This window comes from Mus caroli, unplaced genomic scaffold (assembly GCF_978045245.1).
Source record: "Mus caroli unplaced genomic scaffold, Mus_caroli_1 scaffold_16, whole genome shotgun sequence".
NCBI lineage: Eukaryota > Metazoa > Chordata > Mammalia > Rodentia > Muridae > Mus > Mus caroli.
The window spans coordinates 73,792,471-73,807,744 of NW_028227271.1; the positions used below are offsets into that span (position 1 = coordinate 73,792,471).

Below are 15,274 nucleotides of genomic sequence, written 5' to 3' on the forward strand. Positions count from 1 at the left end.
GCACAAGACCTTAGTAAGATCAAGGCAGGCTCAGCATGAACAGGACAGTATCCCAAAGGGTTCCACGCAGGAGATGCTGAAAGGTAATTCTTAGAGAGGGATGGAGGATCTGGGTTCTTCTGGGGCATAATCCTGGCAGGCTGTCTATGCTCCAGTAGATGACCCTACATTTATGCTTGTATGAACAGCACTGACTGGACTGGTTGGGTTGGATTTCAAACAAATGAGAAGAGGACAGAGATGAAGTTGGATGGGATATGTGGGTTTCTGGGAAGGGGACAGGACAAATAGCTGTGAAGGTGGGGAAGGGGTACAACTGTAAAACATTGTGTGCATGGATGGAATTCTCAATGGAAGCTAGTGTCGAGACCTACAACTAATCAAAATGCATAGCTAAAGGACTGTGCTAGGCGTAGCCCCACATGGAAAAGCAGTCCTTCCATTTAAGGCCTCAGGGTTGTTGCTGGAGAGAGGTGGTAGGTTTGTAAGAGTCAAAGGACAAGACAGGACATCAGCTAGGAGACCATGTCTTTTATGTGACAGGGAAACTGCACCCGTGAACTCTCAACAGCATGGCTGCCTAAACATGACCTGAAAAACGAGTTGACATCCCAACACGTCAGTGTGGATGGAGGCAATCTCATAAGGCCACAGCCCTAGATGGAGAGCTACAGACCGCTGACAGAGGGCGGCTTTGTTCTCTCCATGGATGAGCTCCTGGCAAATTCAACCCTAAGTGGTTATCCCTACATGTGCATAGAATCACCACTAGGTGGACTTGGCCATTTGTGTACTTGCATGTATGCATGTGTGTATAAAACAATAATAATTAAAGAAGAGGAGGGTGAACATTTGCGATTCAGGACTTGGGACATGGAGAGGGAACAGAGGAAATAGTGTAAATATAGTTAGTTCACTTATGTAAAAGATTTGAAAAAATAATTTGAAAGGAACTAATTTAATTAATAAGCTAATTTACCAAAACAGTGGAATGAGTAGTCAATATTTATGTATTTGACTTATGTGGATCCCATGAAATCTATGATTTGTAAATACCTTGCCAGTTTTTTTTAGTTTGTTTGTTTGGTTTTGTTTTTTTGTATCTGCTGGAACATGCCATTTGAGTGTACTAATTATGTTGGATATTAACATTTACAAACTTTCCTTAAATGGTCCCCAAATCTGTAGAAGTTTTGGAAAATGCCAGATGACCGTTAGACATTTTGAATGTCTAAGTCAAAAACAGACATATAGGAGGATCTTGGTAAAAAGTTTATAAAATTTTTAACAAGAAAAAGGGAAAGGAGAAAGAAGCGGTAATATTTTATGTTGTCTCTGAGGCAGTAAGTAGTGTTATTCAGTGTGTGTGTGTGTGTGTGTGTGTGTGTGTGTGTGTGTGTGTGTAATAAAACACAATTTAACCCAGCCTGCTGTCTCTATGTGTTTAAACACCCCTATCACTCAGCAGTCTTACTACACCAGCCTTATTGGTACCCATTGAGCAGCATGGTCCCATCCACTTGCTTTAGGCCTGGTAATGTCCCAAACTGGCATGTCCCAATTTAGCATTCACTAGACAGACAGGCTCATTGAGGGCCTCAAATGCTGCTTGTCAACGGAAGCACTGGATTTAGCGTGCACATGATTAATCCCAATTCACACAGCCACACGTAACCAGGGTCTAACTTATTGGGCTGCACAGCTGCACCAGCTCATCTATAGCTCATAACAAATGGTCCAGGGATGCTGTGGTCCATCACTGTGGCTCATGGAGTAATAAATGTCGAAGAGCAGCTCATCATTTGCACAAAAAATGGGAACCTGGGAGCACGCATTTGCTTTTGTTTCACTGTATAAATTCATTTAGTGCCTCTTGGCCAGTTTGGGAGACATAAGGCTATAGTTTAAGTCTACTTCACAATTCATAGGATAGCTTATCCTAACCCATTGTTGAATTAAAACACACACACACACACAGAAGATGGAAAGAATTTAGTCCACTCATCTAGGAGTTAAGCTGTACCTCAAACGTAAGTTCATACAATAAAATTGTAAGTCTACTTTTCAAATTAGATTTCAGGTTAAAAATTGAGGGCTAGACTCCTTTTCATAGTGATATTTGAGCATTTATCAGTAAAGAGAATGGGAAGAATTGTGTTATTGTTGAAGAGGGCCCTAAAGAAGAATAGTGACACAACATATTTCACAATAACTTGGAGCAAAGTTGGGTCCTGATGCTGTCCCTAGTCATGGTTCTGCTGGCAGGAACCTGTGTTATTCCTTCCTAGTTCCTTAGATCAGTCCCAGAACTAATGTCTCTTTGTTGCTGAGAAGGTGGGGAATCTGCTTCTTTGGAACTCAGAAGGAAGTAGCTATCAAGTATGTGATATGACTCAACAGGCTGGAGCTGGAGATACATTCAGTGTAACCCTGTTTTATCTTGTTAGAAAATCCTCAAGAATAGAAGCCATACACTCAGAAATGCTTTGATAAAACAAATATATCATGTCTTTGTCTGTAAGTTTTGCTTAGGACAGACTTAGGATAAACTACAGTTATACATTTTATGTTCCACTTTTGTGTGTGTGTGTGTGTGTGTGTGTGTGTGTGTGTGTGTGGTGGGGTGTGGGGTGTGGGTATGTGTTACTCATTTGCTTATTGTGACCTTTTATATAATTGTACTGTGGATTCATGCCACTGTGATAGAGCTGTTTCATAGAGGATATATTTTCAATACAATTGGATCTGGAAGGCAGGCAATGCACACATGGCTGCCAAACAGGCTTTAACTACACAAAGCACAAGCTTGATGCATCAGGTCACTAGCACCTACAAGTCACTAAGCAGAGCAAGTGTCCCCAGAAAAATCCCAATGCTTACAGCCAGCTCTCAAGTGACCTCACAGCCAACACGCTCTCAGGAATCCGGAGTCCCAGTCATGAGTATACCCTGGCTCTAAAAGAAACCACATTGTATAAAACAGGTCCCTGATTTAGGACAGTCCTTGTGAGGACACATTGAGACTTGCCAAGTTTGCTGAAGCAGTCAGGAGGGCCCCAGCTCTGGGAGAGGAATGATATTTGCTCAGGATGCTAGGGAGCTAATGCCGTGAAGTCAGGAATGGACAACTGACGTCACTACCTGGTGACTACCCAAGATGAGCAAGCTTCGTGGATAGCCATCAGTCTGGCATCTCCTTTTTTACCCATGTTTTGCCCCTTCTCAGTTTCCTGTGGTTACATGAACACAGGGGTAGATCTGTCACTTGAGGTGTCCCCGCTGAAGACCATTCTGCCTCAGACTCTGTTGGCAGAAGTGCTTCTGGGTCAGGACATGGTCAGTACAGGGCAGAGAGCACGTTTCAAAGGAAGCAGAGCTTCCACCTCTGGGCTGTCAAGAGAGGTGCAGGAATGTGGCCATGGCTTACATCAGGAAGGCTGTGGTCTGGCATTTGCAGAAACTATCTTAACACCGTGTGGTCTAAATAATGACAAAGTAGAGAGAGAGTAAGCTAATGACTGATGTGTACTGTCCCAGTGACTCAGGGAAGCCGGAATGAAGGAAGGCCCTGCAGGGACCGTTCCGGAGACACTGATGTCTCACCGAGAACCTTCCAGTAAGATAATTTAAGAACATCAGTTCTGTGCTGACTGAAACTTTAGAGAAATAATTCTGCTTTCTTGGGATACGTGTGTGTAGAGCTCAGAAGTTCACACAAGTATGGACAAAGCTGTCCACTCTCGCCTTTCAAACAGGAGGAAATTGTCAACCCTTCAGGCTTTTTGTTTGCCAAATGGTTTCACTGAATTATTGTATAAAATGTAGCCCAGGGGGATACATCTACATCCCCAAATAAGCTATGTCCCCTGAGTTTAATCTCTGTCTTGTAACACATTTGCTTCTGCATTATAGTCATGGTTCACAGGAGTCAGCCAACTTTTCCTCTACACTGGTCTCTAGAAAGAAGGGGGTGCCAACCTATAACTTCAAAAATCCTGGTACTGTAAGAGAGACTTGAGTTTTGGACACAGTCAACTCAAATGATGTGCTGCTTGTCTAGCCATCCTCCCGAGGGGCTCTGGCTTTGATAGGAACTGATAAATAACATAAAGAGAAGAGACAGTGTTTATGCATAGGGCTTGTGTTGTTCCCGAAGGCATTAACTGCTAAGGTGGTGATCATCACTGGGAAAGGAAGGGCTAATAAAATTGTGGGTAACATCTCACTTACAAATTCAACTTTACTGAAAAAAAAATGAATATAGGTTTTTTCCCCTCAGATAAAGGGCCCAAAGGCCAAGTATCATCGTGTGCATCCTCATGGAGGCATCCCTTATTGCTTCCTCCTTAACTGAGGGTCCCAAAATCATGGAAAGTAGTGAAGGGAGGAGAAGAAGGAGGAAGAAGAGGAAGAGGACAGGGGAGAGAGGAGAAGGTGCAATAAGAAGGTGTGGAAGAGGAGGAGGGAGAGGGAGAACACATATTATAGATACTGAGAGATCCTGCAAGCCACCTGCCCCTAGCCATGCAGACAGGGGATGCCAATATTAAAATTCTATTAAGTATTTCATGTAGAGCCATTTCTGTAAGTTCCAATAGAAAGAAAAGTGGAGACGAAAACACAATACAAGGACACAAAGATCCTACAGACAGTTATAATAAATAATACATAGGAAGGGTATCTCAGTGGCAGATCTTTTGAAAGTCTACATGAACACTGGCAAAAATATATATCCATGAAACTTTCACTTCGGCATGAAGCTCTGTCAGAACAACTTTAATAATCTAAATACTTGCACAGAAAAGGGAACGTAAGCTTGGAGCACAAATATAAACTCCTTGCCATACAAAATGCTTCGATTGTCAAAGCCAGATTCAACATGTTTATGCTAGAGAGAGAAAATAGGGGGAAGACTTGAAAGCAAAGCAAGGAGGAATGCAGATTTACAAGAAGTGAGCATTTTAAAACTATTTGGAAAAGAAAGAGAGGGGGGAAAAAACCACCTGTCAGAACCCCACAGGTATGCCAAGGAAAACACGTAGAAAAACATGCCCTCTCCCCTGAATGCCCCATGCGGGGTGCATTCTGTGGAGTCTGCATGGCATCTACATCTATGCAAAGCTGTGTTTTCTAAATGGACCACTATTACATATCTGTGGACACACCCTGGAACAGTGGTACTGGAATTCAGGCTTTTTTTTTTTCTTCTAAAGCTACTCAGATGTTTCTAGGAAGGACTAAAGTATGCTATGGAAATCTGTGCGATTACCATACCTTTTTTTTCAGTAAAGTTGATTTTGTCAGCGAGATGTTACCTGCAATTTTGCTGTCTCAATTACAGTACCAGTATTACTTCAAGGCAATTTATTTTATGATTAAGCAAGCGAGAGTGGCCTTCCCCATGCGGAGATCAATACAATGGCTGACTATTAGGAACTTTCTTCCCCTCTGTACTATAGGCAAGTTTATGGTCTACCTTACTACCACTCATAAAGTAGCCATCCAAGTGCCAATGGTCCGATGATCTACTCTTCTGCCTTTGGGAGACAGGAACATCAACATATTCATAATTATGATAGAGCTTGCACGGGGACTTTTAAGACATGAAGTCAGTATAACATTAAACAGATAGGCCAGATTGAAAGGAAATGAAGAATTTCTTCTGTAGAAAAATTTTGGGATGTCCACTATTGGGTGGCTTAACTTCATATGAATGTCATATGATTCTCAGTTTCCTGCAGGTCATTTCCTCAGATTATCACAGCATACTTTGGTCCTTCCCAGAAACATGTGAACGGCTTAAAAAACAGACCCGGGTAAAATTTGGTGGATCCTGGACCGGGTCCTGCAGGGGTAGAAATGATTTTCTGGAGCTGAAGCTTTGCATTGAATCAAACTAAGGGGAGCCTTTTGTGCAACAGTATCTGGCAGGACAATGATTCTAGGTATCGTCAGGCTCTGCTTGGAACTCTCAACTTCCCACTGCATTCAAAAGTGAGTCCTACCACTGATCCACTAAGGCTAGAGACACTTGGCAAATCCCTGAACCCTGCTCTGGCTGCGCTGATCTACATGTTGTTTTGTTAATATGCCAGTTAACTGCGGCTGGAGACCATTAGGCTTACCACTCCACAGATAGCCAAGAGCCTCTCCCATGTGTCCTTACCCAAACATCTCCTTTAAAATGTTCCATGGTGTTCTATTTTCTTCTCTGAATATCATCCTATTCTCTGTCCATATGCTTCCCTCAGTGGCCATCATCTTTAATATGTTATAAATGTAATATATTATGAATATATTATATGTTATCATCTAATTATCTACATAGCATAATATTATTGTATTAAGTAACACAATCTAATATGTTATGAATATAGTCTATGCACTTTGCTTATTTCAAGTGTTGGTTTTCTAATTTTCATGCCCGCTGCTAGAATAAAAACTCCCTGAGGACAAAGACCATGTCCATTTTCCATACTTCATCATTCTAAAGATACAGGCTCACTACACCTCCAGGTACAGTTAAATGTCTTGAAGAATCAATGAATAATCGGGTAATAGATTAAGTACATGGGGGAAAAGTGCAATTCTATTGGGAGTGCTTATAGGAGCCAACTGAAAGGCCAAAGTTGGCTGAAAAGTGAGTAGACAGGGAGAAGTAAGCCACAGCCTTCTTAAAAGCTATGAGAAGTGTTCAGCTTGGATGGGCAGAGCCTTTGTGGTGGAGAAGAGAGAGCGCCATGTGAATCAGGTTACACTGCATCCTGGAAAAGATGTGCCACTTTCAGGGCCTGGCTGCTTATCTTCTGTCCTTTACTTCTACTTCATGAACCACCTTAGCGTTTGAGGAAAGAGTAGCCAAAGACACAAGAGAACTGTCTGACAGCAGTGTCTGTGACTGATGAGACTTTAAGATGGATACATTGAGGTTTCCCGTCCATCCCCAAGGCCTCCTGGAGAATTTGGTAACGGTCACTCAGCGAAGCCCCAGGGTGCTGGGTAAACTAGAGTCTGTCTAAGAATTGAAACCAGCATCTTAGACATTTATGATGCTACTTCATATTCCCACTGGGATGTGACTTGTGAACTAGACAGAAACCACTGATGTCCCTTTAGAATTACAATCTTTAGAGAGAGAATAAATATTTTTCAGCTAGTCATTGGTCTTACTCAGCTTATCATCCATTAGCCACAACTTGGGCTTACTATGTAGCATGTAGCCCATGTAGTATTTGATGACAACAGGTCATCTACAACATTAATCTCTCCTGGAGAGATGTTATATGATTTAGGATATTGGCAAGAATATTTCACATGGGTTTTGTAAATCCAATGGCTCTGAATGAGATGCCACTGAAACAGGACCTGGATGCTTGATTTTCAAAGGTATAACATTAATTGTTTGGCTTAATTGCTAGTTTTCTGGTTCGAGCATTTCTATGCTATTACTTTGAAGTTACAGGTCTTATAGTGGTATTCAGTGAATCAGCTCTCCATATACAACACACGGCTGGAGTTTGCCATGTTTCCAGTCACCAACAACCACTGAACTGTTGTGAGTTGAGGTGGTTGGTCAACTGCTATCTAAGCTCTGCTGGAGACAGTGCATTAGTCCATCGGAGCCCGGTGTGAGTCTTCAGACGTCTTGATCCTACCTCTCTACTCCGCAATATTTAACTCCTGCTAAAGTGATCTCTTGACTGCTCACACTCTATTGGTGTTTTCAAACCACAACTCTGGTAATTCCAAAAACATAACTGCGCCATCTTTACAGTGTAGTAACAATCTCTGATGGAGTGTTCATGGGAGGCAGAGAGCCAAGCTTTTAAGTCCATGAACTGCTTCACAATTCTCTTTTATCTGCGCTGTTACAGCCCTGGCTCACTAGAAGGTAACATTTACAAAACCACAGCTGGCAAGACTTGAGGGAAGAAGTCGTTTTTAAATACGGTGATCAGGATGGTGTGGCTTTAGGAAAGGAAATGGTCAGTGTCACTTGATTGCTGTAGTGGCTACACCAGACCGTTCTAATCTAAATCTCTCTGCCTACATTATCTAGGTACACATGGCCTACAAGGTCCTACCACTACGTAGAGGAGAGCCTGCTTTTAAGCAGCTCTCAGGAAATCAGTAAGCGAGATGGGCTAGCGGCCTGCAGAACTCAGTGATGGGTCCTGGGACTTGGGAAGGGTTCCAGGTAAATGTGCTACTCAATAAGTGCCTAAGAAATAAACAGTCTCCTCATTTCAAAGATGGGAGTGGTTGGACCTTCATTCCAGAGTCAAAAGCACAGTAGTTCAGAATATCTTATACAGCTGGAAATATGCCCAAAGTTTCATTAAAGAAGATAACCCTTGAATATATTAATTCTGGTGGATTGATTGAATATATACTACATACTACAGCCAAGTCATAAAAGAAAAATGTTACACATACACACACACATACACACACACACACACACATACACACACACATGATTTTCATTTAGGTGGCATAAAAGTTTTCAAAGGTGAATGTGTGTGTGTGCATCTGTGTGTGTGTGCATTTGCGTGAGTGTGTGTATGTACCCTCTCTGTGAATTAACACCCCCATATATTAGACCTGGTTGCTTCTAACTGAGTTGTTTTTAAGGACGGATAATGAATTTGTTCACTGAATTTAAAAAACACTCTCATGCCTTAAAGAAAACAAAAAATTAAGGCTCTCCTTCAAAATCTGACTTGACAAAGCGTAACTATTCCTAAACTTAATACAATTATCTATAGTCTAATTCTACACTTTTGATTAAGAGTTTACACAATTCCTTGATAAGATTAACTTCAAAGAATAATTGCATGACATTCCTTTTAAACTATTTTCTTTTCATCAGGTGAACTAAGAAATTCAGAATGTCTGATCTACTAATAACACAGATAGATGCAGATATGGTAACTATATGGCCATTTACTTATTCATACAGCTAAATACACACAACAGAGATACAAGATTTGCAACTCACAGGCAGGCATACTTAAAAAAATGTTTCCCATTTTGTATTACTCTCCACTAATATTTTGCCATTTCTTTCCTTCATACACAGCAGAGGACCTTTTGTAAGTTGTACAACACTCCCACAAAACCCATCTGGATCCCGTGTTCCCTGTGCCTCTCTGGTTCTGCATCCACACAAAGAGCAAGGACCCTTACCTGGCTGAAGCTCTGGCCGGCAGCTCGGGCTTGGGTGCTGCGTGCTGGGAGCTGAGAAGGGGCTGTGTCACCCAGGGCCAGGGTCTGGTTGCTATGGTAGCTGGCCGGATACTGGAAAGACCCTTCAGGTTTAGAATTGAGCTGAAGTGCACTCTGGGAGAGCAGGCTAGGCCCTGGGATGAAAGTCATTTAGAACAGTCAGTGACAGTCTCAGTGAAGCAGAAATGACATGTATTATTTATTGAGAGTAGCCTAGAATCATCACATGCATATGATTCCAGCCATCTATGCCTTGAATTCTGAGAACTAAAATGACCATATAATTCAGCTCCAACTCTCAGATGAGATTTTTCTTTTTTCCTTTTTTCTTTTCTTTTTTTCCGGTGGCTTTAAAGTTCTCTGAGGAGTAGATTTTTCAAATGATCTCATCCTGACCTACATAGAGATATATCTTATGAGGCAAATTAATCAAGTGGTTATTTCTGGATCAGACGAGATCAGAAACATTTGAAATAATGTTTTAAAAAAGTCCACCCTTTTGTACATGTTAATTGCATTAATATAATTATATCCCACTTCATGACTGGCATGCTAAAACACTCAAAGCCTTCCAGCCAGTGACAGATTCTATTGTATAAATAATGATGTAATACCACAGTGCCAGAGAGCAGACAGTATTTAAAATATTAATAGCTGCTCATACAATGTAAGATTCACCCTGGTCCCCGAGGACTAGTTATCTTTGCCATCACAGCAATGCTCAGCCGGAGAACAAAGAGAAAGCCAGGGTGTTAAGACCAATGCTGTTAACATGGGGGTGAGAAAATACGGTCAAGTCCTGGCCTTACGACTCAGTTACATTCTGCATGTACAGTTTGACTTTCTCTTCTGTGTTCCACTTAACTGGCATTCTTGCGAGAGTTTACACACACTGTTTTAGAAAAAAGATTAAAACTCAAACTTAATATTCACTTCAGGAACTTAAACCCTCATGGAGTAGTGAGCACTTATTTGCTAGTTTCCCTTGAGTGTGTTGGAGAGATGGCTGGTGTGGGAAGAATGATGGAGGAGCCAGAACCTGTGAATACAAATGTCTTCATGCTTGCTTGCTTTCTCTCTCTCTCTCTTTCTCTCTTTCTCTCTTTCTTTCTTTCTTTCTTTCTTTCTTTCTTTCTTTCTTTCTTTCTTTCTTCCTTCCTTCCTTCCTTCCTTCCTTCCTTCCTTTTTTTTAGTAGTATGATACAAAGCCAGTTCTTCATTCATGCAGACACAGCACCTATGGGACAGCCCTGGAACATCCTTGATACTTTCTTTGCTTTCTTTCTTTCTTTCTTTCTTTCTTTCTTTCTTTCTTTCTTTCTTTCTTTTTTTTAAATAACAGTATTGTTTCTGGTAAGTAAGAAATCACAGGGTCCTGACTTGTCTTTATACATGGAATTCTCTTCCAAAGGAAATCCTAGATTTGACCAGAACCAGTCTTGAACAGCTATAATGTGCCTATTTTTAGTAGAACTGGTTCTCAGGAACCTTGTCATTTATGGTCTCTGCACTCATTCCCTCGTGGCACTTCTAAACGGCCTGAGCATAACATTTAAAATCATGTTTTCATACAGCCCCAACTTTATCACAAAAAGTATCAGCAAAGCACAACTGAAACTCTCTATTATTGAATACAAACTCAATCCCAGGGAAACAGTATGCACCACATGGTTTCAGAATCTGGCAGAAGGACCCTGCAGTGTGTACTCCAAGTGTAATTACCAGAATGATGGTGCCTCTGTGGGGGGATGTATCCTCTTTACTGGACACCAGGAGTTCTATATTGGTAGTGGTGGGGGGAAGCACCTGGCACAGCGAAGTCCAGAGCTGCTCTCTAAGTTCTAGACAATGGGCAGACAGAGTTCTGGAAAACCTTTTAGAAGGCAAGTAGAAAAGGTTGTTTGTGGTAGTGAGACATGGGGCTATCCACCAAGAAGAGACAGGGGGGCCTCACTGCTACAGCATTGATGTTTGGCCAAGTGCTTTAGTCCTGGTCCTTAGTGGAGACTAGAACTTAGTGGAGAGAGCGGGCACAGTGGAAGAGCGATGGTTTTTCTCAATAGTATATCTGAAACAGGAAGCACTGCACTGCCTTATTCTGTTAATTCATTTAGGAAAGGAGATGGGCACCTAACAGCCTGTGCTGGGCACCCCTTCCTTCTACAGCAGTGTACAGGTAAGGAAGGTTATGGCAGATGCACCAACCGTGCACACAGTTGGGAATCTCAACAAAGTCAAATAAAAGAGAACCTTTATTTTCACATCACCTAACAAAATCCAAAAAGCAAAATGGCCACATGTGGTAATTATTTGCCTTTCAAGAGAGTGTGAGTCTGCTCCAATGAACTTCCCTGAGTAGTGAGTTCAATGACTTTGTGTTTTATGAATAGATTCATACAATTATCCCTGGAAATGTACAAATCTGTTTATACAGGATTTTCAAGTTATCTTTTGCAAACAGAATTTCAATTAAAACTACAGTTTATGTACTCCTGAGAAATGCATTGTGGGGTAATCAAACCTGCCCATCTTTTACAGAATCAGTCATGTACTTGATCAATACTCAATGAAAACAAATCAAGATTCCCTATCTCATTATTCTGCTAATACATCTCAAGCTCTGAAAGCAAGAAGTGCTTTGACATTGGTAATTGCACCAACAACCGGTATATCATGACAGCAAAGCACTGACTTGTCACCTGCCAAGGATAAAACAACTGGAACAAGAGCCCAGACTCTGTGTGTGTGTTACAGTGACTTTTTCACTGATCATTGGGATTCAAATCAACAAGATCATTTTTTTCCAGTTTTGGAGAACATGTATACATGACAATGGTCAAAAAAAATCATACAACGTCCCTAAATTGCTTTAATAGTGGAAGTCAAAATTGCATACAAATTTCCATTAGTTGATTAGTAAAACTGTGCATTGAGGCAGAAAATATAAAGTTGCCAAAGATTTTTAAGGAATTTAGTTTAGGGATTTAAATTCTCATATTCTCTCTCTCTCTCTCTCCCCCGCCCCCGCGCGCCCCAAAACCTCTGGGTTTATATGTAGGCTTGCTTGGGCTATAGTCAAACAGAGGCAATAATCTTGAGGAGATGGAGTGTATGCACAGGAAGAGGATGGGATGACGTGGAAGGTGTAAGTGAGGGGAGTGGAGGACATTTTCTCCCTAAATTCCACATATGAAAATACTGCCTTCTGTGCAAAGAACTGCAGCAGAAGACACCCGAACTCCCAGCAGCAGAGGAGGAGGATTTTTGTCCTGGTGACAGAAAACTGAAGTGATATTCTGGATACACACTTCTAGACCTGAAAGTTCAAGAACGATTTCTGTAGAGTTTGCTCATCATAAAAGAATCCTGAAAATGGATCTGGAGTCAGCTGAGAAGGACTATTCCTTGCAGGCCAGGAAGGCAGATGAAATTGTTTCTTGATTATCTGTGGTTTAGATAGTCTTTTTAGAGAGTCCTTGCTCTGTTCAATGTCCTTGTTCTGACAGGACAGAGTGGGGAATTGGCCAGGAACTACCCAGTTCATGCAACTACATATGTGAGATTGCAGCGAACACAGGCTACTGAGTGGAGTGCTAGCGTCTCAACAGGCTCTTGCTTGTATGAATTGATTTGAAGAGGACACAGCAACCTGCCAGAGAAGTTGTACTTTAAATTTCCATTATCCCCAGAACATGACCAGAGAGAGACAGACAGACTTGGAGCTGTCATCTCAGGCTTAGGAGCTGGAGATGACCTGAATGTCTGATTTCTCTTTTTCCAGGAACAGTTATCCTTTAACATCAAACACTAAGTCTCATGTACACATGAGCACTTTAAGGACGAAAGGATCTTACAAAATTGACATTCTCTAGCTGCAGAATAAATCCCCACTTCTCAGATTACACTATTTCCCTAGTGAACTGCTACTTCGAGGTCCCATCAAAGGCTGGCTCAGTGTCCACTGTTGGTGTAACAAAGTCAACCTCAGAAAATACAACGGTTGAAAAGTTATATTTTACATAAAGCATTAGGCCTACTTACGGGTTATATTAACATATATTTACTATGATACAAGTCAGTTTCTTACAAAATCAATTAGATTAGATGCTCTAAGAGTATCCTTGATTATGTGTGGTTTATCATGTATATATGTTTGCACGGGTTTAAAGAGACCTCATCTGGAATTTCCAGTTCTTTTCTGACTTAGTTGAACATCTGTCCCACATACATCAAATCTGAATTAAATTTCACAGTGCATAGTAACACAGGAAGGCCAGGGGCCTCCTAAATGACATTTGCAAGCCATCACTTAAGTCACAACCGTGTTAACAAAATGATGAGGTATGTGATGAAAACCATCAATCCAGAAGCACAAGTCAGCAGATGTGGGGTTTGTCCTACTACACATTTACACAGCCATAGATGCTGATGGTGGTTGTGGTGACGGAATTAACAGATGTTCTTTAGTAGATCATTACTAGAATTGTGCCGAGTGCTTTACACCTATTAACACACTGAAGTTTAAAAGAGACTCAGCAAGGAATCGAACACCCAGTCCCTCTGCTGCTGGGGCATTCCTCAGCTGACAGAGCTTCCCTAAGGATCTAAGGACGCCTCTGGCTTCAGCACTCTTCTTCATCCAGACCTTACTTCTGCTGCTTCACACTTAAATCTGTCCAAATGTGAGTATAAATGTGAGTCTTGACAGCATGCAAGGACTTTATATGAATTATTTTATGCCACATTAGTATCATCATTTATTACCTTTATTGTCATTATCATTATTATTATTATTATCACAAAGGTAATGGTAAAAACCTGGCTGGGATTTGTCTTTCTGGAATACACTTGCTATAGCGATATTTCACATAATGCTTATAGCTGTCTTTCAACATCCTTTACGATTTTGTGTTTTGGGTGGAGGTTATCTAATGAACCCTTCAGCAAAGTGGCCTGCTGCAATTAAAAAAAAATTACAAACAAACAGACATCTATTGTCACAGCTAAGAGGTAAAAAACTGAAATTCTTGGATTCAGGAAAGAGTTGTTCTTGTTTTCTCAACCTGAAATTTCTTTCTCCGGGAACTGTGACGCTCATTCTCAATGTCATGGTAAGTAAAGACTACTTCCTCAGGGCACCTCGCCCTGACCTCCGACCGTCCAGGGAAAACTAACCCTGTCCTGCCTGCCACACCACCTTAATTCTATAGACCCAGTCACTAACAGCTTTAACAGTCCATCAGCTAGACGCGTGGGTACTGTATCTATCGCATAATAAAATGTTCTCAGGAAGAAGGGGAGAAAGCTGAAGCTACAGAAACTTGGATGCTCCAGTGGCAACATGGGTTCGAGTGTGGGACTTATAGAAAACTGCAGACATTAAAAGCGATGAGAGGATTATGCTTAGAGCCAGGAGGGACTACAGGGTGACAACAGGGTTAGAGGAAGGCCAGCATTTAAGAGACCTGAAAAAAAAAAACTGAGGAGGACAAGGGTGACTAAGCAGGCAGGGGAGGGGAGCACATTCCCCAAGGATGACATCTCACTTTCTCAGAGGGGCAGGAAGGTGAGTGTGGGACCCAGGGCTTCCTGTTTCAGTCCTGTTTTAGAAGACGGTGGGAACTCATCTCAGACTCTAACCGAGTTTGACCCATGTAATATATTACATCTTTCATAATTTCCCAAGTAACTGAAAAGCATACTTCAGTCATATGGAAATAAAATTGTAAAGCAGCAGTGTGGTTGTGAAAGTCACTTGTGGAGGAGTGTTAAGACTCCAAGGGACAAGGGTAGGTCTCCAAAGGGCAGAGGTTAGAGTTCATTTCAAAGACTTATTTACTGTTGTCAAAAATTCACGAAGAACAGCAAAACAACAAGAGCGACACTAAGAAATGCACCATGCGACATGCAAACGCACAAACGCACAACGCACTACACACTGAGAAATCCAAAGATGTGCCAAGCAAAGGAAATCAAACACACTAACACACAAACAGAACCGAAGAGCACGGAGCAAGCTTTGAACGGATACCCAGTGAGGTAGATG

At 41.5% G+C, this 15,274-nt stretch overlaps 1 protein-coding gene across 3 annotated transcripts in view; it reads right to left on the minus strand.

The window, feature by feature from the left end:
* Ctnnd2 (catenin delta 2) overlaps positions 1-15,274 on the minus strand; it is an 810,770-nt gene that overhangs the window by 358,381 nt on the left and 437,115 nt on the right. For all 3 annotated transcript variants that reach the window (XM_021182851.3, XM_021182850.3, XM_029469859.2), the window contains one exon: positions 9,190-9,362. In XM_021182851.3, coding sequence (XP_021038510.1) covers positions 9,190-9,362 — 173 coding nt within the window. The remainder of the gene's footprint in view (positions 1-9,189; positions 9,363-15,274) is intronic.